General features: G+C 43.8%; 1 protein-coding gene across 2 annotated transcripts in view; it reads left to right on the top strand.

The window, feature by feature from the left end:
• Positions 1 to 27,784, top strand: part of chst11 (carbohydrate (chondroitin 4) sulfotransferase 11) — a 71,740-nt gene that overhangs the window by 24,192 nt on the left and 19,764 nt on the right. For both annotated transcript variants that reach the window (XM_034526349.1, XM_034526348.1), the window contains exon 2: positions 25,771 to 25,856. In XM_034526349.1, coding sequence (XP_034382240.1) covers positions 25,771 to 25,856 — 86 coding nt within the window. The remainder of the gene's footprint in view (positions 1 to 25,770; positions 25,857 to 27,784) is intronic.

Genomic DNA, 27,784 nt, shown 5'->3' with positions numbered 1-27,784 from the left:
TAAGCCTGTTGGGATTGTAGAGACTCCATCCAAAGCAGGTGGTTTTCTTTTTGCTCCTAATAACTCATCATAGTCTGACTTTTATTTTGACCAATAGTTATTCACATGGTAGTACTTTGTACTGACACTTTGGTCAAGTAAGTAATGGTAAATGGTAAATGGACCTGTGCTTGGCTTGTTTGGAAATAAACTTTCTGTCCTAACACTCATCTGGAAACGATATTATATAAAACTCCATCCATCCATCCATCCATCCATTATCACCCGCTTATCGGGTCGCGGTGGCAGCAGGTTCAGCAGGCCGACCCAGGCTTCCCTCTCACCCGCAACACTTTCCAGCTCATTCTGGGGGATCCCGAGGCGTTCCAAGGCCAGCCGGGAGATATAATCCCTCCAGCGTGTCCTGAAAGCCACTGAAAGGTTATTATAATTCATATCCTCGTGGCTCGTTCTATTTGGTCCCTACATCTAGCCTCCGTGTTCCGTGGGTTGATGCAATGCATTCTGGGAAGTGTAGGAAACCGCTAAGTGAAGCAGAAACCGGTTCGGGGAATCTCGGTCCCTAAATAAAAAGCAAGGTTTTGTGACGGAAACAACTCCTGGGATTAGCTGAACATCACAGCTGGTAAGGTTGTGGCTTCTTCCCTGAACACTCATTACTGCACCATAAAGCCCACCAGAGGTCTTTAAATAAAGACAAGGCGCTTCCTATCAGGTGTGGCAGGTTTGAAAGCAAAAGGAAGATCTGCATCTGATTTTCATCACAGGAGGTGTCTCACGTGGGGCAGCGTCTTTTAATGGAGAGAACCTCGGGGGCTGGCGCTGGTTAACATTGAGAACGCTCGCGGTTAACGCTACGCAACTCTTGGTTTGAGGAACTTGCAAATCACATCTCCTTCCCCACATTTTCACATATTATAATATCATTAAACAAACCATATTGGCATTTCAAGTGATGTTTCAACAGCAGATTGAGATCATGTTGCATATTGTCAGCCTTTCACTGATTTCTTTGCAATTCTAATCTTAAGCATGATTAAGTTTTTAATCTTTTCAAACTTGACCTCACTTGACAGAAACACCTCTGTTAAAGTCTCTTAAAGTCTAAAACTCCAAATGGCTTCCCCTCCTCACACACACACACACACAAACACACACACACACACACACACACACACACACACACACACACACAAATAGGTCGCGTTTACCTTCCTTGTGCTCAGCTCTCTCAGGAGCACATCAGGCAGGATGAAATATTCTACACAAACACAGGAATGAGATAAATAACCTCAAAATCAATGAAAGAAGTGTGTCAGTGAGAGACTCTTATGGCGGCCTTCAGGTGACGTATGGAGGAAGCAGCGCCGCAGCGCGAGAGAATAACAATACACATCAGCGCCTGTCAGCCATCCCTTCACCTGAACGGATAACATTGGAGCGACATTAGCTTCTGACAGGGAGAAATACTGACGACTGCACAGCCTCTCTCACACACAGACACACACACACACACACACACACACACACACACACACACTTTTTCAGAATACCATCAGTTATTTTACACCAAGCTTTTTTCTGCTGACTGGCTTTCCTCTCTCTCTCTCTCTCTCTCTCTCTCTCTCTCTCTCTCTCTCTCTCTCCTGTTGAAAGACTCTCTGTAGCATACTTGGTAACGTGGATCTAGGCGTTGTGTCAACTGCCGGCTAACGCCGAGGTGACATCAACCCCACAGGCCTTCCACAAAGAGCGCTTGGTGAGCACTGGAATCACAGTGCTTGTGTGCTGTAGTTCATTAAATTACCAAAAGAAAAAAGCTAATTTCATTAAGGTAATTTTTGCATATATATATATATACTGTATATATATCATTTTTATTTGACATATCGAGCTCAGAATATTCATATATACTGAACCAGAGATACTGACACATCCATCCTTCCTATTGGCTGGGGAGAACCTAAAACAATAGATGGCGTGCAAAACATGCACATGTTCACATGCTTAAAGTGGTAGTCCAGAAATTTAATTGGGGCACTTGCGGAAAACTGAGTTTACAAAATGGTCAGGATCGGGGGACGAAATATCCCAAGTTTATATTTGTAAATATTAGATACTACATTTCATAACCCTGATGACATCATTAGCGGTATGTATAAAGTTTGAAACTTCAAACTCACGCTGCATAAATAAGATAATTTTTTTAAGCCGTGACTCCATGATCAGTCATACCTCCAAGGAAGGGCAGACCGCCTCCGCCTGATCCAGAACTGATGGCACCGTGTCGGGGCACAAGGAGAAATCCACGTCTTGAAAAATGTCGGCTGGCACGATTGTAAGACTCACCATTAAATATGATTGAAGTTAATGGTTTTTTCAAGCCATCACTCACAATATGACGGCGTATCAGTTGGTCCCAGCTGAGCGTTATGACAGCTATCATCATACCGGGCGTTTGATGGACGGTGCAGGCGGCAGCCGAGGTTAACGTCATACCAAACCAACACATTTTGATTGAATACAGTGTAAGCCTAACAGTGTCTCCTTCCACAGAAACAATCAGGAATTCAGGGATACTGACATTCAGTGTCATTCAGTGGCAGATGCTTGGGATTTGAACCCAGACACCATCCTGCTGCCCCAAAATCGGTGAACCTGAAGCGCTGTGGCAATGTTGTGGAAGACCTCCCGCGTGCCAGATGGCTTCGACTTGCTCGAGGCCCCAGAGCACCATGGGAGGTCTGCATGAGACAACGGTGGTCCCCACAGGGTGCCGTCATAAACACAGCTCTGGGTTCAGCCTGAGGGCCGTCCGAGTGTGTTTGTTTAGTGGAAAGAATCACAACCTCATAAAATGCAAATAACCTGCTGGGGGAACACAAAGTAACATAAATGCATTGTCACACCATTAAAGGGGTCATTCATACTTAAACCTACCCATAATTCCTTCACCTTAAAGGGGCATTCCACTTATTTGATTCGAAAAAGTAAATTTTCTAGTCAAGAAGATTCCCACTTAGCTTGTGAAAATAGCTGTTGTGTCTTCCGCAGCTTAGTCAAGGGAAAGATGATATTCAGCTGCATTATGGGAAGTGCAGGATTTGGTGTATTTGTAACTAAATTCCTGGAAAGCCATAAAGCTAAATATTAGCTGCCTGATTTTAACTTAAAATAGGGATGCTCCAATTGGGTGGATGGGCTTTGCATCCAATACAGATCTTGGAATCCACAGTTTTCGGTTCTAATCATTTGAGTTGCTTGACAAACTCGTGTTGATTTGCAAACCTGGTCGTACTGCTGCTACAGCATCGTCTCAGGAAGCAGAGCCTTACAACATGTGCATATGCATGTGAAAGCGGCAGTGAGCTTGTTTTCGTCTTAGAACTTCAGCTCCTTCACAATGTGTTTTCTGTTCATGAAAGTTCATTTTGATATTTTTGTGGCATAAAATTGAGGCCGTGTTTCGTCGTACTTAGCTCCTCCCTACCGTCTCACTTCTGGTTCACAACTAGATGGCAACGGCCAAAAATACAAGACGGCGACAACCAAAATGCAGAACTCAAGGTTTTAAAAATATACTCCACAAACCAGTGAGTGACGTCATGGTGACTTAGTCCACTTATTAAATAAAGTCTTTGGTTGAGACCAAAACTGAGCTAAAAGAAGAGCAAATATTGGATTTATGTGACACGAAACGAATGCTAACATTGCTCAGTGTCTGCCGGCTAACATGTTTAACGACAATCTGCTAGTGTAGCTTGTTCCACTTCCCCCCGTCGTGTTTCTGGACTATTAAGCTGTTAAGAATCATTTGGGCTATAGAGAGCTTTGTGTGTATGTGTGTGTGTGCGTGTGTGTGCGTGTGTGTGTGTGTGTGTGTGTGTGTGCGTGCGCGTGTGTGTGTTTCAAAGTGCTTATCTCTGATTATCAGCGGCCGGATGAAGCTGTTGTGAGGAAGTCGGACTCTGTCTGGGTATTAACCAGTATACATTTTTAATTATCCCATAATCAATGTGTCTAATGAGCCACATTGAGACCGACTGGAAGGCCAGAGGTCACAGCTATGCACGCGGATGAAATGCAGTTCCTCTCAACGTTCAGATCGGCTGCTTCTGGTTGTCTTGTGACCTCTGTGACCTTTGGACAGCGCCATTGCCTGTTTGAACGACTTTATTGCCACTCGTAACTTTTCAACCCAGACAAAGGGTGCAGACTTGAATGGAAGCATTGGAATCAGGCAGTCGCGTTGAATGAATCACATTAATCTTTCATTACTTAAGTCACGCACAATGGTTTTTTATTAGTTTGTCCGTCAGCAGGATGTTTGCAAAACTGATGAAAGGATTTAAACGCATGCGGGGGGGGGGGGGGGGGGGGGGGGGGGGGATAGTTTGGCCGTGTGCCAAGGAACACATGATGATACAGAATCAGAAAAGCAAAAGAGTGCATGTTTGCAGTCAAGATGTTCACTTTGATGATTTCCAAAGGGTGAACAAATGTCCTTACGATTGTAAAAACACTAAACACCTACTACATTAAAACAATAAGTGTGATTCTTTCCAGAGGAGCGAAGCGGTTTCTCTTCATGGGGGTTTACAGCAGCAGGACCTCGGGCTCCGCAGCCGAGTCGCTCTGTGTTTGCCACGAGAGCAGAGAAAGCAAATTAAGTGAGCCAACGGTGGAAAGACACGCGCGTCAGCATCTGTTACGCCGACACGTCAACCGCTCTCTGTATGTACATCAGAGTTTAGCCGCCTGTTATAGAGCTGCATCTCCAAACAGGCCCCGTTCCAGTCGAAGGGAGCTTTAATCATCCATCCTCAGGGACCTGTGTGCGTGTGTGTGTGTGTGTGTGTGTGTGTGTGTGTGTGTGTGCGCTTGTCATGCCCATCTCTGTCTTCCTATGTGCTGTTCTTTCAGACTGAAACCTAGAATTCAATCCTTTATTAAGTTGTTTATTACCTTATTTATCTATATTGTATATATTTGGCATATATTACTGCTTGTGATGGGTAAAACATGTTTAGGGTACAAGTGTGGAGAGAAATAAAGGAGTTGACCAATGCTCACAATTATAAATGACCTCTGGGGCGATAAGCATTGAAGCCGCACTATACAGTACGTTGGTTTGTTGTTTGGGTTTTTGATGACCCACAACCGTTGGTTGGTTGGTTCTCCTCGCACCAATCAGGTGTCTTCAGTTCACGGATTGTTCCGCTGTCCCCCAATTGGCCCCAAAAAAACAAGTCTTCACTTCGGTTGGGGCTTCACTTCAGCGATCTCTACTTTTTCTCTGCTTTCTCCCCTCCCTTGAGGACATTTGTGGGGGGGGGGGGAAACTCTTAAGTCTGCTTTTGATTCATGTATTGCCAAGAAAACGGTCCAAATTAAAGATAGTGAATTCTGGCACGAAACATGCTGCTGCTGCTGCTGCAAAAAGCCAAGTTGTTGGAACCTGAATGCGTCTGCGTGCTGCACTTGTAGAATGGGCTTCTGTGTGTGTGTGTGTGTGTGTGTGTGTGTGTGTGTGTTTGTTTCGCCGTGTGCGCTTGCCTTTTTAAGTAATCTCTCCAGGATGTCCAGCAGCGTCTTACATCAACACACAGGGACGGACAAGGAGAGACTGGACTGCATTTCACTGCATGGATAAGAGGAGCTTGTGTGTGTGTGTGTGTGTGTGTGTGTGTGTGTGTGTGTGTGTGTGTGTAGGTGTGTGTGTGTCACAGTGGGGTGTATATTGCTGCGGCGAAGCGTTTTCAGATCTAGCCAGACATCTTTAGCCGAGCGCTGTTAAATATTACATGTAGGCAGTTAAAGAGCTGGATAGAGAGAGAAAAATGAACATGGATGAAAGCCCAAAGCCCCGCTAGTGCCCCCTAAAGGCTGCAATACATATGTTTGGCCTGAGGTTGGCGCTAGAGGAAAGAACACACCATTATTAATCTTTAACTAATTCCCTTGGGAAGAAGAGTACCCTGTGAATTTAATTTCAATCTGCTCAGTAGATTAATAGTATAAAAGTGGAAATAATCATTAGGACTTATTAGGATCCATCCTCTGTGGTCCATGTTTATCCACAGGAAGTATAGCAATCTAGCTCTTAACCAATCTCTAATGAAAATGAAGCAGCGGTGTTTTGTTTTAAAGGGCGACTGTGTCTATTGGTGTCTCCCAGCTAGAGGCCTTGGATTCTAATTTATTAATTTATACTAAATACTCGTCTGTGTTTGTTTTCTATGGTAACCATTCAGTCACTACCAGACCTCCGGAACTGCAGAGTGACGCCGATACAGAAGTGTATCGCATTGTTTATTGAATGTAGTTTTTGTTTAGGTGTGCAATTTGATTTAATGCTGATGTTTCTGCGTCGGCCGTCTTTCTGTGCATGTGGTTCATGTGATTTGATTTTTGCGGTCTTACAAAACAACGTATTTTGTACATAGCTCATTCCTAGCATTCATAAGCATCCATATGTGTACAGATTGTAAAGCCCTCTGAGGCAAATTTGTAATTTGTGATATTGGGCTATACAAAATAAACTGAATTGAATTGAATAAGCCAATTGTGACAATTTCACACAAAGACACAAATATCTGAGTTTGCACTCATGGAGACAGTGTGAGCATGTTATTCACATTTCGGAGTGTGTGTGTGTGTGTGTGTTTGTTTTCTCCTGCTAAGCCATTTTAAATCAGCGTGCTGCTCAAGGTTTTAAAAGGTTTTAAAAGGTTTTAACCAGTGAGTGTTGTCGTCTTTGCCTGATGAGCTGGCTGCTATTAGATCGAGGACTTTAATGAGAGTGGTTCGCTCAGCGTGTGTGTGTGTGTGTGTGTGTGCGTGTGTGTGTGTGTGTGTGCGTGTGTGTGTGTATGCGTGTGTGTGCGTGTGTGTGCGTGTGTGCGTGTGTGTGTGTGTGTGTGTGTGTGCGTGTGTGATTCTAGTCGCGTTAGAGGATTCTGTGTTGCGTGTAGACTGCTTCACCCTGCCGCTGTCTTTGTTTGTAACATATCTGCATCACTCTAAATGTGTCTCTCTCTGTTTGTTATCCCAGCTGTGTATCAGTGTGTGTGTGTGTGTGTTCCAGCGATCATCCCGTGACTCAGCGGCCATAGTGTGGCCTTTAGCGACGGCATCTGACTGGTAGGAAGGCGGTTCCTTCCTCCACGCTGTGTCGTGAGCACATTGATTCCAGTCAGCAGTGTGTGTGCAGTAAATAGTTTTGGTGTACTTAAAACTCGTCGTGGGAGCTGCGTCTGCGGGACACTTTCATCCAAAGTGTCGCAGTAACAGAAAGGCGTGTATTTTTAGCGCGGGGAGCCCCGCTGGAAATAACAAAAGCAATGCAGAGGGAGTGTGTAGAAGAAGAGTGTGCTTTAAACATCACATGGCGCAGGTCTTGATGCTCATGAGTGTGTCATCCGTCCCTCCACTGGAGAAGGAGCCTGTCCAGCAGCCGGTCGGGACATTAATCCTCATGGCATATTGAGAGTTGCTGAAAGAGAAGCTTGTTGATTTGACAGTGGTCCAAAAAGTGGAATCACACATTCAGAGATCATTTGAGCCCATCGGGGTGTGAGACAGGCTTCTCTGTTTCTGCTTGTTACGTGCATAGTGTCTTTTCAAAATAAACTTCCTTGCTCACAGGAAACATAGTTTCCACTGGTTACATGCATAATGTCTTTTCAAAATAAACTTCCTTGCTCACAGGAAACACTATCCCTCTTTTCTAAATAAACTTCCAACATAGGTTTACTTAGTTTTTAGGTCTACTTCCGCAACAAAACTACTTGGTTGGGTTCAAGAAGAGATTGTGTTTTGGGTTAAAATAATCAACTTAGTTATGAATAACTAATACTGCATACATAAAATTCAGGTAAAATAATTGGGCGTTCTCTTGGTGTCACTTGGGACATGAACAGCGGTCTCCAGGGAGAAAATCTGTGTCAATTTCACTCTTTCTAAACTGTTTTTTAATCTTTTGTAAATGATTACCCCTGACATTTGTGCATGTCTTGCTCTTTATACGTCAGTTGGTCAGCCTGTCTCAAAATTACACACATGAGAAACATGTGACTGTTCTACTGCTCCCCGATGTTCATAATGCAGAGCCCATTGTCACTCCCAAGTCATCAAATACAGCTTGTTCAGTGGCCAGATGCTCCCAACGGTTTACCTTCATAATGATAATTGTAAACGGGATCTTAGTGGGGATGATTTAGCGACTGTCTGGCCAGATTAAGTGACTTTTGGAGCTACTGCTGCTCGCTCCTTTCATTGGAAAAGAGTTGCGTTTCAGTTCTATGATTTTCTTTTTTTAAAGCCAGTGTGCTATTGCTAGTTCTCAAGATTACCTAGCTTTAAATCTATGCGTAATCACCACACATAAGTAACTTCACTATACAGATATTAATAAGAACACTTTTATAGCTCCTATAGGTGCACACCAGTGGCTTTATCAACCATCTTCAATCCAATCAAGTTATCTCAGACATCCATGTATGAAGAAGCAGGGCCCTGGTGTTTAGTCACCCACACACACAGTGTGAAGGGCTTTTTCATGATTTCATGCTAATACATTCAAATGGCGTGGGATCAGTCTTTCTCTTCCTGCCCGTGTTTTTCTTCCCTGCACCTCGCTTTACATCAATTCCATAGGAATATGCTGCATGTTTTCAGTCCAGCCCAGAAAGAAACAACCCAGGACGGTGTGTCCCTGCAGCAGGCGCTTGATTTAAATCAGACCAGTCAGGGTGTTGTTAGCAGTTAGAAATAGTGCAGTGAAAATATGTTCCTCAAATCATCACGACTAATTGTTGTGATCTGTAATAGCTGGGATGTTGTTGGTACACACACACACACACACACACACACACACATCTCTTCTAGTGTTTAATGGGAATATCCAACACTGATAAACTCTAACATACTTTAAAGCAGCAATGTTGTGTACCCATTTAGTTTGGTTTCAACTGGCTTAGCCTACACACGTGGTTTTTCTAGACCTTACAGTGAAGTTTAAGGAGATGGAGATGTCTCAGTAAAACATGAACAGTGCCTTTGAAGTTTTAGTACCAGTAGCAGCTTGTCTAGAACGAAGCAGGAAATGGACCAAAATGCAATGCAGCAACTTTGGGATTTTACCCTAATGGCTAGAGTAAATAAAAAGACAAGAAACCACACGTAAAAAAACATGAAAGACATAAAGCTGACAATTAAAGTTATGGGTAATCTCCACAAAAACTTCTATGAAAACAAATATTTTCACAAGGCAACACATAATTTGGTCTGTAACTCACACATGAAAGACGTAGACATGACAGGAGAAAAGAGTTGGGCTTAAATCATGAGTGTAGACAGACATAAACCACTCAAACATGCACTCTAATCTGGAAACGCACAGTCGATTGTATATGTCGGCGTCACGTAAAATCAGACTAGTTTATAGCACCAAGAATCATTTCTACCCAGCTAATAAAAGGATGCACAATGTAGAGCCAGGAGATGAGTAGCTTAGCTTAGCTTAGCTTAGCACAAAGACTTCTCTATGGTCTCTAATCGTGGGTCTCGAACTGCAAATTCACAAAACGTTATTCTACGACTTTACAGCTAGCCCGTAAAACCACAACTCATTTTTACATTTCTGTTTGTGTATTGATTAAACAAAGACAAGCTGCAGTTAGCTCCGATTACCTTCAGACAGAGTCGGGTTACATACGTATTTTGATTCGCCGTGTTAATGCTAGTTTGCAATACAAGCAGGGAGAACAAGGAAGTATCTGAGCCCACCCCCTGGTTCAAAAGAGGCATAGACCAGAGAGCCAAGCCAAATGACGGGCACTGGACGCAGCACCAACCACAGATTGTGCCTCTCTGTCAACATAGGACTTACTGAGGAATGTATGGCTTCAATTCACTACACAAAAGGTGACACATTTGACCTTTGATATACAGACACGATGGTATTGATCTTCTTGTCTGAATGAAACTGGGCCATTTCCACGGGAGTTATCAAAAGTCACTCTGGAAAGTGTGGGACACCACCGGCTGAAGAAGAAGTACGAGGCAGGTTGAGAGAAAGTGGAATTATTGATAAGTGGATCGCATTACACTTCATCCTGAAAGAACTCCTGCGGTGTGTTGGCCAGGACACATCGATTATCTATCAGCATGAATGTGCGGGGGCCGGGTGTGTCAGGCCTCTGCGGGAGCTGCAACCTCACTTCCTGGCACAGTTTGGCTCTGTGAATCCAGGCTGTTAGCGTGCAGCAGCAGGGGCATCGCTCCACCCGGGCCTCATTTTTCTTCTTCTTCTCCTGGGCTCTTTGCCGTGGGCGGAGCTGCAGTCGCTCCTTATGTTCACTCTGAATTGATAACTCGTCTCTTTAGGAATCACTCCACGTCCACGCTTCCCCCGTTCTCCCCTCTTCCTCTCGCCTGCGTCTGATGGAGCTGCTGTATCTGACTCGTCTGTCTCACAAAAGGACCTCGGGGACACTGTAATATTCAGCTCTATTTCTATTCCCAGAACCCTGTGGTTCTGATCCTTGGCCTCTTCCCTATAGGTTGCTGATTCTGAAAATGGAAGACTTCTCTGAGATTGCACATACTGTTCATCTCTCCAGACACAGAGAAGCTACAACACAATGTAAATGCATTAGCAGCATATCTAGGAGTCCCTCAGGCTTTTTGCCTCCAGCTTCGCAGCAAACTTTAGGAAATAGAGTTTTTTTCTAAACGCTGAAAATGACACCCAGGAGGTTTTAGTTCTGGGTTTATTCATCAATATTCTGGGTGTAAAGAACAGCTGAAGACTGAAGGTGACCTTCTGTAGAATATGTAAGAATTAGTATATCTAGATATTGAGTTACAATGTGAACAATGTGGCCTTTGTATTTAGGAAATGATTACAGGCAGAGATTGAAAAGAATGATTAAGATAATAAGGATATCAGTAACTCTCTAATTTAAGGGTCATTTCATAGATTTGATCCTTAACTGTTTTAATAATATGCAGCAAAAATCACTGAAACAGTTGTAACCTGACTGTTCTATTCTTAACATGTGGCTGTGTAAGATTCGGGGCCTGGCCACCCCTGTCTCTGCTCAAGGAGGGTCTCTGGCTATTGATGTGAATGCTCCTGGTCCAGGACTCCTGGTCCAATGCTCCTGGTCCAATGCTCCTGGTCCAATACTCCTGGTCCAATGCTCCTGGTCCAGGACTCCTGGTCCAATGCTCCTGGTCCAATGCTCCCGGTCCAATGCTCCTGGTCCAGGACTCCTGGTCCAATACTCCTGGTCCAATACTCCTGGTCCAATGCTCCTGGTCCAATGCTCCTGGTCCAATACTCCTGGTCCAATGCTCCTGGTCCAATGCTCCTGGTCCAATGCTCCTGGTCCAATGCTCCCGGTCCAATGCTCCCGGTAAAATAAGAAGATGCCGAGGTCTAATGAAAATAGAAACTATGACGAGAGTAAAGGAAGAAGTCAGGTGACCTATAAAGAGCAAGAAAGAAAGTCTGCAGAAGGAGGAGGTCGGGCTGTACTACAAGATATACCCTCAAAAAGGTTGCAGTTTGGTTAGATTGACACAACACAACTACTTTGTAAGGTTTAAGCAACACAACTACTTTGTAAGGTGTAAGCAACACAACTACTTTGTAAGGTGTAAGCAACACAACTACTTTGTAAGGTGTAAGCAACACAACTACTTTGTAAGGTGTAAGCAACACAACTACTTTGTAAGGTGTAAGCAACACTCAGTTTGCACAGTTAGCTGCAAGTTAGGACCAAACAAAAGTTCCTTCATTTAATTACGTCACAATCTGGCAACCCAAAAGTTATTTTTATGTACGTAACTCCTGTAAATCACTCAGAAATGTTTATTTATTATTTATCCAAGTTAATAATGTGCACATTGTGCTTTTGAATCTGATACTATTTTAAACTCCAATACCATGTGAACACATCGTCATCATTGCTGCTCAACATCTCCCCTTCCTTGAAGGAAGCTCGCGGCGAGATGATGCGCATGAATTACTCACGAGCCCCCATCCCCTCTTCCCCTCGCGTTCCTCCAACTCTAGATCTTTTATGCATGGGACCTGGGCGTGCAGGCAGAGAGGACCCGGGAAGACAAAGATCATTCCACACTCGTTTGTTGAGTATTAAGTGGCTTTGTTGCTGCCTGCCGCCAGTGGTCCTCCCGTCGGCCTGTGATGGTTCCTGGGATGACAGCTTGACTTGTCAGCGTGCCGTCAAGCCCCGGGGGTTCAGTCTGATCCCGGCACATTCTTTTATTCTTCACTTAGCTCATGTTGGCTTTCAGTCACACTTTTTATTGTAGGGTGGAGTGTCGGGAGGTGGAGGGTGCAAGACATAAAATGTGCTTTGGTGTGTGTGTGTGTGTGTGTGTGTGTGTGTGTGTGTGAGACACCCACAGCGCGTGTGAGAGAAGGTTCAGTGGGTTCAGTCTGATCTCTCCGCTCTGCCCATCTGTATCCAGGCAGACGTCTCTCCCCGTCCTCATGACTCCTCCCCCCCCCCCGCTGCGTTTGTGTCCCGTGGTCTCAGTTTTTTTCTTCTTCTCACAGCGTCTGCTCTGTTGCCCCCAGCCTTCTCATGTGACTGGGGTCTCTTCCACGCTTGGCCACCTTCAGACTGAATTGGCCCACGGTTGACCGCATTTCACCGCTGGTCCATTTCCACTGAGTCACATTTTATATATGTGTGTGTGTGTGTGTGTGTGTGTGTGTGTGTCTGTGTGTCTGTCTGTGTCTGTGTGTGTCTGTGTGTCTGTCTGTGTGTGAGTGTGTGTGTGTGTGTATGTGGGTCTGTGTGTGTGTGTGTGTGTGTGTGTGTGTCTGTGTGTGTGTGTGTGCCTGTGTGTCTTTGTCTGTGTGTGTGTGTGTGTCTGTGTGTGTGTGTGTCTGTCTGTGTGTGTCTTTGTCTGTGTGTGTGTGTGCGTGTGTCTGTCTGTGTGTGAGTGTGTGTGTGTGTGTATGTGGGTCTGTGTGTGTGTGTGTGTCTGTGTGTGTGTGCCTGTGTGTGTGTGTCTTTGTCTGTGTGTGTGTGTCTGTGTGTGTGTGTGTGTGTGTGTGTCTGTGTGTGTCTGTGTGTGTCTTTGTCTGTGTGTGTGTGTTTGTGTGTGTGTGTGTGTGTCTGTGTGTGTCTTTGTCTGTGTGTGTCTGTGTGTGTGTGTGTGTCTGTGTGTGTGTGTCTGTGTGTTTGTGTGTGTGTGTGTCTGCGTTTGTCTGTGTGTGTCTGTGTCTGTGTGTGTGTGTGTCTGCGTTTGTCTGTGTGTGTCTGTGTCTGTGTGTGTGTGTGTGTCTGCGTTTGTCTGTGTGTGTCTGTGTCTGTGTGTGTGTGTGTCTGCGTTTGTCTGTGTGTGTCTGTGTCTGTGTGTGTGTCTGTGTGTGTGTCTGTGTGTGTGTGTGTGTGTGCCTCCCTCCGCCTACTGAAACCATTATTGCATCACTACTTCAATAAGTGTTTAAAGGCAATATTATATCTCCCTATGAAATATCCTTAATCTCAACAAAATGAGTGTGTGTGGCGTGAACATCTGACCTCTTTCCACTATCTGTCTGAACAGTTTCCTGGCAGGCGCTGCTTGGTGACCCACCACGTGTGCTGGTGATGGTGTCATGGTGAACGTCTGTGGTATTGGTTCCCTTCTCGAGGCGTCCGCCTACGGATTCCTTTCCTTTTAAAGGGAATGTTGAGTCAGGCAGTGAGTTGGGCAGCTATGATTCAGGGGGTCCTGCGACACTGGGAATAACCAGATGTGGAAGCCGGGAGGTGATGTCATGAGCAGGAGCTTGCAGGGTATTAAGTGGTCAGATTACAAACACATGTGTAGAACCTGTAATGCAACACTGCATGGATGGATTACAGAAACAGGTTTCTGTAACCTGGACAAATATAATCACCACCATCTGCATCGCGAGATACCGAGAGAGAGAATATGTATTCATGTGTCATTTGGACGAACCGCCCCTGTGATGCTGGTTTAAATAAAACAAGAGACCGTTGTTTGTGTCTGAAACGAAATGACAACATCGACCTAATTTATGTCCGGAACTACCTCAAATTATTTGAATAATTTTACTAACCCTTACTAACCCTTCCACAATAGTTTTGTCATTTTTGTTTCATTTTTGTTTCGTTTTTAATATTAACCCCGTTTTTAAAACGACTTAATGCAGTTTGTATGGGAAAGTCATTTGGTTGGAGACCAGGTCGACCGTGGTCACCGTACATTGATGTTTTAATTGGACTCGTGATGTACTCACTGTAGATTTATGTTACTGCCCAGAGGCCAAATCCAGTTTAAAGCAGCTGTGAGCTGATCAAAATGTTGTGAAATGATCTTCTAATTTTTGGTTATTCTGCCATTATCATGGCAACCAATTTGAATCTTAATGTGGTATTTAATGGACTGATATAATAACTGCCCCCTGTGAATCAGTAAACCCACATGGGCAGTTATGACCATAAATGAGTCAACACAAACGAAGAAGAACAAAGGCCAGAAAGAACAATGGAGACACGAGAGGGTTCCCTCTCCACATCTACTTGGCTCGCCATCACCCCCCAGAATGGAAGCCATGCTTGTCTGGGATCCCTATTCATGACCCTTAACCTCGCAGGAAAATAATGTTGTTAAATACCAAGTAACTCTTCATTAATTATGGAGCCGATTAATGGAAGAAGCTTTGAAGCTGCACATTTATTATTTATAATTTTTCTTTTAGAAACATCATTAATCTTAAAGATTCTAACACAATATTGGCTGTATTTATGAAAACGTTTTTCCTACGATCCATACATTATCCGCTGCACCGGGGATGGGGTCCCTCATAATGAATGAATGGAAGCGAGGTGGGGTCCTCGTCTTCCTCACCCTGCCTCCGCTTCACCCGCTGGTCCGTCTGCCTGCCGCGCTTTACGCTCCAGCGAGCTCAGCGTCGGCCCTGATGTGTTCAAGGACCCCTGAAAAGTACTGCTCGCCATTTCCTGTATTGCGATTTAGACATTTTAGAAGCTGTCAAGCGCTATCTTTGTCTCCTTCGGCTGCTTTCGCATTGTGCCTGTGCTTCCTCCTCCTCCTCCTCCTCCTCTTCCTCCTCTCCTTCTATCATCACGAGTCAGAATCACTTTATTTGCCGGCTTTGCAGAATGTAGTGGAGTTCTGCATCTCGGTGACGGCGGTGCAGAAACATGTGACAGCTAACCCGGTGTCACGCAGGAGCAGTTAGCCGGAGCTCATAGCATGTTGTCACTTATTTTTTGTGGTACATATTCATTTTATATACACTTGTTGGACACGAGGCCTGTCGAATGGTGATGAAACCGACTGATGAGTGGTGAGATTAATATCAGATTTCTGTCTCTGGGCCTGAGGTGAGACCGTAATTGTTTGTGTATTATCGTCATGTTGGTAATCATCATTAAGGGGATTAGACTGAGCACTGTAACCAGGAAGTGAGATGGACACGGGCAGCCAATCACCACTGGAGACTTGATTGGTTTTACACACACACACACACACACACACACACACACACACACACACACACACACACACACACACACTTCCCCAAGTTCTTATTGAACTTTGTTGTTAAGTTGGGCCAACAATGGTAATCACCTGTATCTCCACTTCTCTGCTCCGCTTGCATTGTTCATTTAAATCCTGATTAGGCCACTTCAGTTTGGTGTGTCCATAACGAAGCGGTGTGTGCTAGTTTAGACCCAATCAACCGTGTGTGTGTGTGTGTGTGTGTGTGTGTGTGTGTGTGTGCGTGTTGGCTGGTGTGCGGGTGCCCCCATGTGAAGTGGATCTCCGCCCTCTCCCCTGCGTAATCTCTCTCTCGCTGAGAGATGGCGGCAGATGTTGCGCGTGATTGCGGGCACGCACTGAGCATGTGCGGGAGCGGGGCCCTCTGTTTATGGGGCGCCTCATCGTGCAATCAGGCGATGGCACATTCACTGACTGCAGCGCTGGAGCTGCATTCAGGGGCACTAAGGCTCGACCACTGGGTCGAATCAAGTGACGGCGCTAACTAAAAGCAGACATTATGGGGTTTACCAAATTGGTATTTACTGCATTGTAGGCTGCTTTATTTACTTTGCACACTCCCTGTTTGTCTCACTTCATATAATAGGTGTTGAAGTAGGTCAGAGCCTGTGTTTATCAAACTGGCATTTAGGATTTAAGGAAAAGGTAAATCCAAACAAATCGTCACTTTTACTCATAATCAAAGTTAAACTTCATCGAAAATGAGTTGGAAAGAGAAATGCCACGTTTAGACATTTAACAACACTTTTTCGCACTTATTTAACACTATATGAAGAAAAGAAAATACAAAGTCTGGTCTAACTTTACAATCGTAATGAACGTCAGGGTAAAAGCTTGATGAATGCCTTCGTGGCCATACAGGATGGCCAGGAAGGAAAACACCAGCAAAGGTAAAGCAGAGCGGACACACAGCTGTGCTCTGAGCCGCGTGATGCGCGTTGGATTTACAACCACAAGTTCCTACAATCTGGTTTGGCAGAGACGTGGATGATGCGTCCATCGGGATGTCACCGTTTTCCTTTTGAACCCAACAAAGGCATTTTCTGGGTGTTTTAAGTGAATTGTAAAGACCTGTCTGACCTTCTTGGGCACAATGCAGGTTCATTTACAAATGCCGCACTTCGGGGAGCATTAAGTTTTTCTACGGAGCGCTTTAAGTGTCTCCACTGGAGCTTAGTGATGGCACAGGGGCCGGGTCGTTGCTTTGAGCCGAAGCTTCCCAGCTTCTCTCCATCTGCTTTTTGGAGAGGCTAATAAACTGGAAATCGAAGCGTTTCGGAGCATTTCCTCAGCAGCGAGGTGATGGTGGCAGGAAGGAGGAGGAGGAGGAGGAGGAGAGGCAGGAGTAGGAGGAGGAGGAGGAGTAGGAGGAGGAGGAGGAGTAGGAGGAGGAGGAGGATGAGAGGCAGGAGGGCTGTCAGCCTCACAGTATCTCCGCCAAGGCTGATAGAAGGCAGGGGGAATGGAAGCTGAAGTGTGTGTGTGCGCCGTGTTTCTGTGGTGTGTGTGTGTGTGTGTGTGTGTGTGTGTGTGTGTGTGTGTGTGTGTGTTTGTGCAGCACACAGAGCGTCTTTTCCCTTCAGGGTACACGGGGCACTGGAAACTGACTGGGCCACTGGTGTAGCCAGAGGAGAAGGAAAGGGGGAGGATGGGGAGGAAGCGGACGAAGAGGAGGGGAGCGAGGAAAATGGAGCTCTTCAAATGTCTCAATAACGCAGATGTCCATCAAGAGCTTTGAGCCAATTTGGTACATTTTGAATGGTTGAATTACATTTTCTGAAACCAGTGAATGTGTCCTTATGTGTGTGAAATGTTGATTCTTTAAAGCTTTTTAAAAACACCTTCCACTTCCCCCTTGACTTTGGCGATCATAACGACGCTTGTTTTCAATATTGTACAATGTTAGCATCTGGCTCAGTGTTGTCTGCTCATTGACAGTAATGTATTGAAACCAGGAGGCCGATCTATCCATGCCGAGCCCTGGAAACGTGGATTGTTTGACTGCATTTCATGAGTAACAGTTAGCGAACGTTTAGACATGTCAATAGAGGAGACTTCAGACCTATTGCATATGCAAATTGAGCTTTCCTGGGGCCGTATGCAGTCATGCGTAATGGAGCCACCTGCACAGCCATTACAGATTACACACATTTACAATTCACAACTGTTCAATTGATTTTTGGTATTGCCACAAACATATACCAATGTGTATAACTGTGTCATAACCACTAATAACGATGCAAAATATAACTTTGACTGCTTCAAATGTCCTTTTTGGAGCTCTGCTTGGATCTTTTTATTAAAAAAACACTTACTTTGTCCTATCTTCTTCAGATTTGAGGCAGATAGGACAAATACTATAGTGCCCTATACTGTCCTTTACCTGTACAGATACAGCCACATGCAGTTATTTATACTGAAAGGTACTTTTTTTTTTAGGCGAACAACAATCTTCAATGTTTACTGACTTCAAAGGCCCATTGGAAGAAGTTAAACAATATCACAAGTTCAAATGTTTTTAACTGTTCAATCTTTGCTCTGATTCGTTGGCGCTGATTGAGAGCTGAAGTTGAAGCTGAAGCACGTCAGGAGTTGAAGTGTCACTTGGAAGTGGCAGTTTAAGTGTAATAACTGAAAGCAGTTGATATGTCAGTTGAAGATGAATGGCTTCAATGAGCTGAGGACTTGAAGTCACTTGAGGTGAAAGTGATGAAACAGTTGAACTGTTCAGTGTAATCACAGAGCTGGAAGCTCGTTCTTAAGATGAAAGCGGTTGGACAGTCGAAGAGTAAAGCTGTGTTCACACCACGAGCCACAAAACGGCCCAGAATGGCCGGCTGGCGCCGTTGAAGTGCAGGTCTCCGTTGACGTAGTCACGTCTTTAAATAGCTCTGAGAACTGGCTAAGGGCGTTCTGATACACGGAATACAACTGGGTGAAACTAAAACATATGATTGGTTGATGAAAGTAGAGACACGCTTAACTTTTCTGAGTTTGTAACACGTCACGCACAGACAAGTGTCGGGCATCAGTTTGTAGCTTCATGTCACCGGCTGCCACTGAGCCCCTCGTAGTGTGAACACAGGAGAAGAGATCAAAGTAATTGAAGAGTAAGAGATAAAAACAGTTAAACTGTCACCTGAAGAATAACAGATAAAAACCGTTAAACTGTCAGCTGAAGAATAACAGATAAAAACCGTTAAACTGTCAGCTGAAGAATAACAGATAAAAGCAATGTGTACAGTTCCAATAGAGATGAAGTTGAAATTTACAAAAATATATTCTAAATATGTATAAATGTATAGTTAAATTACTCAAAAGCCACAGTGTCTTAAAGTGCAGTTCTTGTAATGACCACTATGTTGGCAAATTGGATTCACTCAATGTTCTCCTCTAAAGACACGTGGTCTTGCATTCCTGAATGTGCACTTTCACACGGATGAGTATGAAGGTAACTTTCAAATCTGACCATCTGTGAGTCCACCGGGCTCATATTTTTAATACTTCAGCCTCATTAGCTCATCATCATGAGAGGGTGTTCACTTCATAGTAGCCCACAGTCAATACCTGTCAGCGCCGAGGAAATGAAACCGCTCTGCTTTCCCATGACCATGATTCCAGACCCGAGGAATCCGTCCAGCCGGTGCAGGTGACAGGATGGTGAGGGGTATAGCTGTTGCCATGGTAACGGCTCAGTTCAATAAGCCAGGTGTTGTTGGGGGACTCCTGGTGACCTTATGTTCCCGTTGACTGGTTACACACCGAGCTCTGTAAGCTGGTTTTCCTTTTCCTCGTCCAGCTCCCAGTAGCTTCAGTGTGTGGGATGAACAGTTAGTGTGAAGCAGCAGACGGGCAGCAGACAGGATTAATCACAGATTAAACAGTTCAGTCTGTATCTGTCGTATGACGTGTGTGTTTGTGTACATACCTGCAGGCATCAGAGCAGACCAGAGAACAGTGATAAGGCCTGTGTGGACGGATTTAAATTACTCTGTGTGTGTGTGTGTGTGTGTGTGTGTGTGCGTGCGTGCCTGTGTGTATCTGTGTGTGCGTGTGCGTGTGTGTGTGTGTGTGTGTACCTTGTGTGAGGACAAAGGGATTAAGAAAGATGAGCTTTTCTGTTTTTCTCTGAGGGTGGTAACATAAGCATAAACATACACGGAAACTTTGAAATTGGTTGAAAGAACCCCGAGCAGGACGAGGATTGGAAGCCTGAGGTTTAGAGAAGGGTTTAAGGTTTCTTCCCCAGCTTGGAGAAGGAAGTTGTTTCTACCAGAGCCGATCATCAGGATACGACAGCGAGCGTTTATTAGCTTGAATGAGCCACACTGCCTCCACTAGTAACACTAAGGTAAACAATACAACCGCAATACTTCACGATAACTGTAGCTTACAACGTTTGGTAAAAGAAGTTTATATGGAAGTAAAACAAGTTAAAACATTTTTTTTACGGATAGCTAACGTTAAACAATATTAATTTGCTGCTAAACGTGACGTTGCCCTACCTTATAAGTTACAGTGACAATGAAATATTAAGGTTGTGTACCTGGGTGTTATTGGTGGAGGTTGTGTTACATGAAGGTGATATATTAATATATTATTAAAGGGGCAAGAACCGAGATTGAGAGCATTTTGATTGCTACTCATAGCTACTGGTGCTAACAGCGCTAACAGTGGAAACTACGGCAAATGTTTCACAGAACTTTGTCTTTTGACAAAACAAAGCAATTAAATAAAAAAAATTGAATTAAAGGCTAAATTGTATGCCTCCATGCAGCACTGCTTCACAATAAAAGCTTTTCAGTCACTTGGAATGTGACATGTAGCGTCGCTTGAGGGCATTTACTGTGAAGCGCCTGCAGCCGTGTGGCGTTCAAGAACGTGTCAGCTCAGAAATGCTTCAGAAGTTGTTGCTTCAGTAAACAAATGCAAATCAAATCAGGCTGGCATTTATTTTACAACACAATCATGTTTAATGATGTTATTTTCAGTGCATGCTTCATAAATGTATCTCATGTTGTGCAGCACCAATGGCAGCATGAGATAAACATTAAGACATATTTCATTGCTGTATTGTTGGCGGTGGTGTCAGATGACAGCACTCCATTACTATAAATCAGAGAAAATGCATCTTTTCCAGTGTTTAACAGCTCAGCCATGAATGGAATTCACAAGATCTCTATGCCACTTTTTCAAAAGGGTTGACATGTTTTGACTAATAGCCTCATCAAAAGTTTAAAGGGCAGCAGAAAAATTGCTCTCTGTCCCCTTGTTTCCTGTCAAAACCTCTAATAATGGCGTAGAAATTCCCTAAAATATGAACGTAATCCATGATGACATGACACTTTGCATGTGTTTCCTGTGTCAAAGTTTAACGGAACAGCAGTGTGTTTTTTGGTGGAAAGACGTCTATTAAAACGTTTCTGTGATTCTAATCGACATTTCATTGTTATATAATCTGCAAGACATCATTTGTGGGAAATGGCCTTTTGAAAGTTGTTAACGGTAAGCATCATTGGCGTGCATTAATAAGGACTTTGCTCTATAGCGTAGCATCTTTTCTCCAGACGTCCGTCCCTTGTGGTGAGTATTGAATGTGTCGGTGTCCATGCTCAGCGCGGGCGATCTTTCAACATGATTTATTCCGGCATCCGTCGTCATTAGCAACGGTCTCACTGGTGCAAGCGGACAAATATGGCCACAGCTCTGCGACCCGTCGCACACACTCACCCAGGACTGGATCCTCATTACCCTGAGCACCACCTGCAGCCTGTGTCCACAGCAATTAGCAATCAGCGGCGTTCTGCTGAATCAGCATGCAGGCAGTGGAAGTGTGTGCAAAATGTTTGTGCTTTTCAGCGTGAGCGAGTTTAAAAAAAAGGAAGCAGATATTCCACGATTGCACTCAGGGCTCGTGTCTTCAGAGAAACGCAGTCAGTAATTGCTTGTTTACATCATTCAGAGTAGGACGCAGTGTTGAAGCGCAATATTAAATGCTAGCTTAAGCGATGAGGTTATCAATCACGCTCCGTGTGTGTGTGCATGATTGATCGTGCATGTACAGGCGTGTGTGTGAAGGCATCCCTCGCCCCTCTCTCCATCCTCCCCTTGGTGTTTGAAGGTCATGGCTGTCTGTTGGGGCTCGTTACACTAACAAGCGCTCAGCTCCCTCCTGAGGGCTCCGTCAGTGGATGTGGTTCTGGCCAATAGGGGGATTACAGTTCACATACAGGGATACTGGCTATATCTGTGGTCAGCACCAGCCTCAGCACACTCAACACTTCAATTATTAACAAGGTTCCTTTTTTTTTTTTTTAAACCAACAATCCTCTGAGGAATGCGTAGCGTCTTTCTTGGTTTGATGTTCCTCCGACGTGAGATGGAAGTAAGAGCAGATGGACCCCTATATGGGACAGGGATGTTGTATGTGTACAGATTGTAAAGCCCTCTGAGGCAAATTTGTAATTTGTGATATTGGGCTATTTAAAATAAACTGAATTGAATTGAATATTGATTTTTTTTAAAGGAAATGTTGGCCACTGCTACGTAAGAAAAATACAATATAGAAGATGAACACACATTCTCCTCCTCATTATGTGGATACTGAGTGTGTACTGGCTGGAAGGGACAAACAGATTTACATGTTTGTAGTCAACAGATTTGTACATTTACAGTTCAGTGCACGAGCAGGTGTGAAGATGAGCAAATGTGTATTGTGACATTATTGGCTTTACACAGCGGATCTGCTTCTCCCACGGTGCACTGGAAATAGAGGCAAGCATGGACCGAAATATGTCCCATAGTGCAAATGGGTATAATTGGCCACTGACCCTACCACAGACAACAACACACCCCTGAGCACAGACATGTAAAAAAACAATAAAAAACAAACAAACAGCCCTCTCCCACAGAGGAGCGAGCTACTCACAGTGGAGGCTGAACAAAAGCTTTCATTTTGACCTCTTTGTAGTCGCTTTGCTGCTCTTTGTAGTCGTTTGGTGTCTCTTTGTGTTCGTTTGGTGTCTCTTTGTGTTCGTTTGGTGTCTCTTTGTAGTCGTTTGGTGTCTCTTTGTGTTTGTTTGGTGTCTCTTTGTGTTCGTTTGGTGTCTCTTTGTAGTCGTTTGGTGTCTCTTTGTAGACATTTGGTGTCTCTTTGTAGTCGTTTGGTGTCTCTTTGTAGTCGTTTGGTGTCTCTTTGTAGTCGTGTGGTGTCTCTTTGTAGACATTTGGTGTCTCTTTGTAGTCGTTTGGTGTCTCTTTTTGTTCGTTTGGTGTCTCTTTGTAGTCGTTTGGTGTCTCTTTGTGTTCGTTTGGTGTCTCTTTGTAGACATTTGGTGTCTCTTTGTAGTCGTTTTGCTGCTTTTTGTGCTTGTTTTGTGTCTCTTTGTGCTTGTTTGGTGTCTTTGTATTTGCTTTGCTGCTATTTGTGCTTGTTTGGTGTCTCTTTGTAGTCGTTTGGTGTCTCTTTGTAGTCGTTTTGCATCTCTTTGTGGTCATTTTGGAGGATCTATATGGTAGTTTAAAAATTCTCTTTGTAGTCATGTTGCGTCTCTCTGTGGTCAATTGGGTGGTTTAACTTTTCTTTGTGGTCATTTTGGGGGATCTATATGGTAGTTTTGATTCTCGTTGTAGTCATTTTACTCCTCTTTGTGGTCTATTTGCATCTCATAATGGTCGTTTTTGTCTCTGTCTTACGTCTCGTTGCGTTGCATATCTTAATTATTTGTATGCTTCTCTCCAGATAACTTAGATGTCACACACAAACATAAACACTGACTATTACTCACACTTTTGGAAATTTGTAGAAAACCGTACTGTGAGTTCTTTATAATTATATTATTTTAATGTGACTAATGTACAATCATTATTTGCGGTTGCCAGGATTTTAGTTTGAGGCTCAACAAGCGATTGTATTTAGTTACAGAAACAAATTGATGACATCAGGACTTCGGCTCTTAGTAGTTAATATAATCTTATAGTCCTCGCAAATGATTACAAAATTACGGGCCAGTAAAAAAGGTTATTACTGTTTTATTACCCGTTATGAAGGTCTAAACGCTAAAAGATGCCAGGGATACATTTTCCAATGATGAAATGCTCGGTCCTGGCGGGGAATTACTAAATGTTGAAACTGGAATTAGGCTTGAGTAGTAGAATGTAGCCCACGCTGGAACTCTATTTCTTGAAAAATGACAATCAGCTGTCAACCTAGCTGTCAGTTGCTAATTAAGTTATTGAGTACATCAGTGTGTCTGGTTACTAATTGAAAAAGGTACAACAGCGTATCAAGTATCAACCAAGCATAGTGTGTTCCTTATGTCGTTGTATGATTAATTATTTGAAGGTAACTGGTAAGATCTACTGGTGGAGGCGATGCACTGTATAGAAATGGATCCAGTGTACGATCTCATCCTTAGCTCTCCTGATGGCAGTAACACATGCTCATCCATTAACATGAGGCAGATGACGTGTGGAATAAACTGTCATTAAATCCTTGGCTTTCTCGTTAGCGGCCCCATTTCTTCCCTTGCCGATGCCGGGCCGTCCTTCAGCGCTTTTTTCCATCCAGAGTAATTGGAGAGAGTGTGTTGGCGGGGGCGGAGTGTTGCGCTGGCTTCTCCCACTGAGCTGCTGCCAGCAGCTACCGCTCTGTATCGAGTTGTGTAAAGAGCTGAGATCCAGCCAAACAAACGCTGAACTGTGGCTTCGCCCTTGGCATATAGTCACTGCTCTCATTATTTATGCCTGTAGCTTTCTGCCGCCTCCTCGCTGCAGTTGGTCGTTTCAAGCGCTGATTTCCAAAGTGGCGTCCTAGAGGATTGGTCCAGGGGGTCCACGGCTAAAACAAAGAGGAGTTCAGTTTCACTCTTGCATCTATCACAATAATACAAGCTAGATAAGGAGCAAGTCTTCTGATCCTATGCGTGTTTTCTCCACCATTACATAAGAAATATGTAAAATATCTGATCAAACAGAGTTGGCGAATTCTATTCAGAAGAAGGGGTCAAAATACAAACTAATGTCCAATATCGTGGAACACCTTTGCTATCTTTGTCCATATATCACCACAATATGTACATCCAAAAATCACAACTCATGAGCAATTTTGCTCATCTGAAGCGAGTGTGTGTCTGTGAGACTGTGTCTAAAAAAGCAAATCTTCCCTTCCCAAATAGCACTGACTTCAAACAGAAAGATATCACACATACACAATAGCTTTTCTAGGTGGTGGGAACTTTCATGGATTGAAAATAAATTATGCAAAGAGACGGAACTAACCTTGTTTGGAGATTTGAAATCAAAGGTTTTTGGGGCCACATGGGCAGCAAGGCAGATGTGCGGCAACGTAACCGGCTTTATTAATGCATCCATATCGTGTCCCGTTCATCTGGCTTTCAGTCATGTTGTCTAATCGTGGTGTCTTTAAAGCAATTGATAGAAAAGAATCGTAGAAAATTAAGGAGGATTCACCCGGCCAAATATCCTGTAATTATGTCTGTCACAGAGGTTATGTTTTGGTTTTGCTTTGTTTGTGAGAAGGATTGCCAAAAAACTACTGGCCTGATCTTCATGGAACTTGGTGGAAGGGTGTAGCATGGGCTATGGAAGAAACCATTATTGGCCTCCTGCCATGGCCCTGTTGATGCCCCTCCACCCTATCTCCTTCTGTTTACAGGGTTTACGGTTATCTGGATCGTGGTCCATGCCAACTACTCATTAATCATAATTTCTGTCATATTCATTGAATGTGTTGTAACTCTGTAACGCTCTTCATTCTGTCCATCCGGGGAGAGGGATCCTCCCTGTGACAGGGTTTTTTTTGGGGAGTTTTTCCTGTTTCCGATGTGAGGTCCTGGGACAGGGATGTTGTATGTGTACAGATTGTAAAGTTTGTAATTTGTGATTCTGGGCTATACAAAATAAACTGATTTGAAATTGAATTGAATTACATTTTGGAAAGGATCCAAATCATGGGGCGGATACACAAATATGTTTTCCCTTTCATTAAAATTGAGAAAAAGGGCATGGCCTTGGTGGAGGTCCTTCTACAGCAGTTACCACTTGATAGCAACGATTGGATAGCGTTAACTCTAAGAGGTGTTTACGCAACGCGGTAACAGACTGTATTCCTGAACTGATGCTCTCTCTTTCTTCAGTTAATAGTGGTGTTTCCTCTCTCTTTTGTAGTCATGCGGAGGAACCCCTTCATGGTGGACGGCTGCTGTAGGAAAGGGTCCCGCAATGCCCTGCAGGAGCTCTACAACCCAACGCAGGTAGGAGGCTGACATGCTCGCACAACTCTGTATCTATCTCTATGTCTAGCTCTCTTGACCCTCATCTCTTCCTATTTGTACTCGCCTCCAGCTGTCAGAGGTCTGACCCAATAAGGCCCTCTGAGGCGCTAAAACCAGCTGACTTCGGTTTTGCATTTTTTCAAGTATGCCTGCCTGTGTGCAAGCATCAGCCTTTTTGTGTGTTTGTGTCCCCCCCATCCCGTCCACATTGACCTGCCAACGAAAAGTCCAGGGGACAGCATTAGCATAATAACTGTCCATCTTTTGTCCAGTACTCAGGGAGCGTTACTGGCCCGAGTCAATAACGCCGTCTTCAGGCTTTAACAAACGGGAACAAGGTTTTGCTGAAGTTCAAACTCTCTCAAGGACAGAGAGGAAATAACAAGGCAACTAAAGTAAAGCATTAAGCATCAGCAGGTGGTATTCCTCACTTGTCTCCACGTATAGCGGGGTTATTATTGTACCGTCAGTGTTTGTTCCAGTCACTGAAGCCTCACATCATTGAGCATTTCACAATCCCATCTGAGGAGCCTCCTGAGAGCATGACACCTGCTACATGATTGCAGACAGGAAATGAATGCCTATTATGAGTTGCAGCTTTAATAGCTTATAGTCCTTGGGCAGGAGAGACAGCGAGGATGGCAAAATGAAATTTAAGACCGAGACAAAGGTCTAGCAAGAATGCCCGCTGTTAATGGATACTATTAAAGCTGAACAAGTCAAGATTAAAGTAAAAATACACCCACTTTGAAAAGTGTCCCATCCACTGTATGGATTCATCCTAATTCTTAAAAAGATCTTAAAAAGTGTATTGATGGTTTTAACAATTCAGCCCATCACTTACACCACTTGTACTTTGCGTGTATTACTGCTGATGGCTTTCCAAAGCATCTGATACTTTTAGTATGATTTCATACCTTCCAGGCAGCCATATTTTTGAGGTTAAAAAAAGGCTTTGCTGGCAGCCAACTCCATTTAGATGTTGCTGCCAAAAAAGTATTGCACTCATAAACTGTATAAAATCTAATATGGAAGACAAAAAGCAAATGTTACTGCTAACTGGAACATTGATAGCAAAAAAGCCCCTTTGCGTTGAATTTCGTTTCAATTTGGTTTTTTGATGGCATCTAAAAATGATCCGAGGCAATCAGTGCAGTCTGTGGGTGGTTTTAGCTCATTGATTCTCAGTACAGGAAGGTGGAGGCACAGTATTGTCATGCATTACCATCAGCTGCACAACAAGAAATATGTTTTCCCACAACAAAAACATAATAATCAAAGATTTGCATGCAAAAACCAACACGTTCTTACTCATCAGTGGCCCAACGCTTCAAACAACCGCGCTTCAAATTATAAGCTTGCACCATTTGTAAAATCTAAAATACATTGCAGGGGTGTGGAGCAACACAACAACCAACACAACTCCAAAATGCAAATTCTACAAGCTTGCATGCTTCATGAGTCCTCAAAGCCTGCTTGCAATGATAATGTAATTCTGACAAAAGCAAAGTGACTCTGTTTGCTGTGATGGATTACCAATCTCAAGCAAGTGATCTGAAACCAGTGGACGCCTTGTAGGTAGGAAATACATTCAACAGCCTAATGCTCTAAAAAGGGATGATCGGTATAGAGTAGACCCTTTTAAAGCCGTCTTCAGAACGTCACAGTGTTAGCTAGAAGCAAAGCAAAAGACCGACTGATGGCACTAATCATCTCAGAGTTGTGGGATAAAGTTTCACATCAAAAATGTAATCTTGTTGTGTTGTAGGGTAGCAGAATCTATATTTCAATTAAATATTGTGATTCTAGGATATAGTATGCTATAATATCATCAAAGCATCTAAACTATTATAGAGATGAAGAGATGGCCCGCAGTGGGGTTTATTTTAAAGCATGGTCGAATTTAG

This window comes from Cyclopterus lumpus, chromosome 23, assembly GCF_009769545.1.
Source record: "Cyclopterus lumpus isolate fCycLum1 chromosome 23, fCycLum1.pri, whole genome shotgun sequence".
Lineage (NCBI taxonomy): Eukaryota > Metazoa > Chordata > Actinopteri > Perciformes > Cyclopteridae > Cyclopterus > Cyclopterus lumpus.
This window is presented reverse-complemented; position numbering and strand designations above follow the sequence as displayed.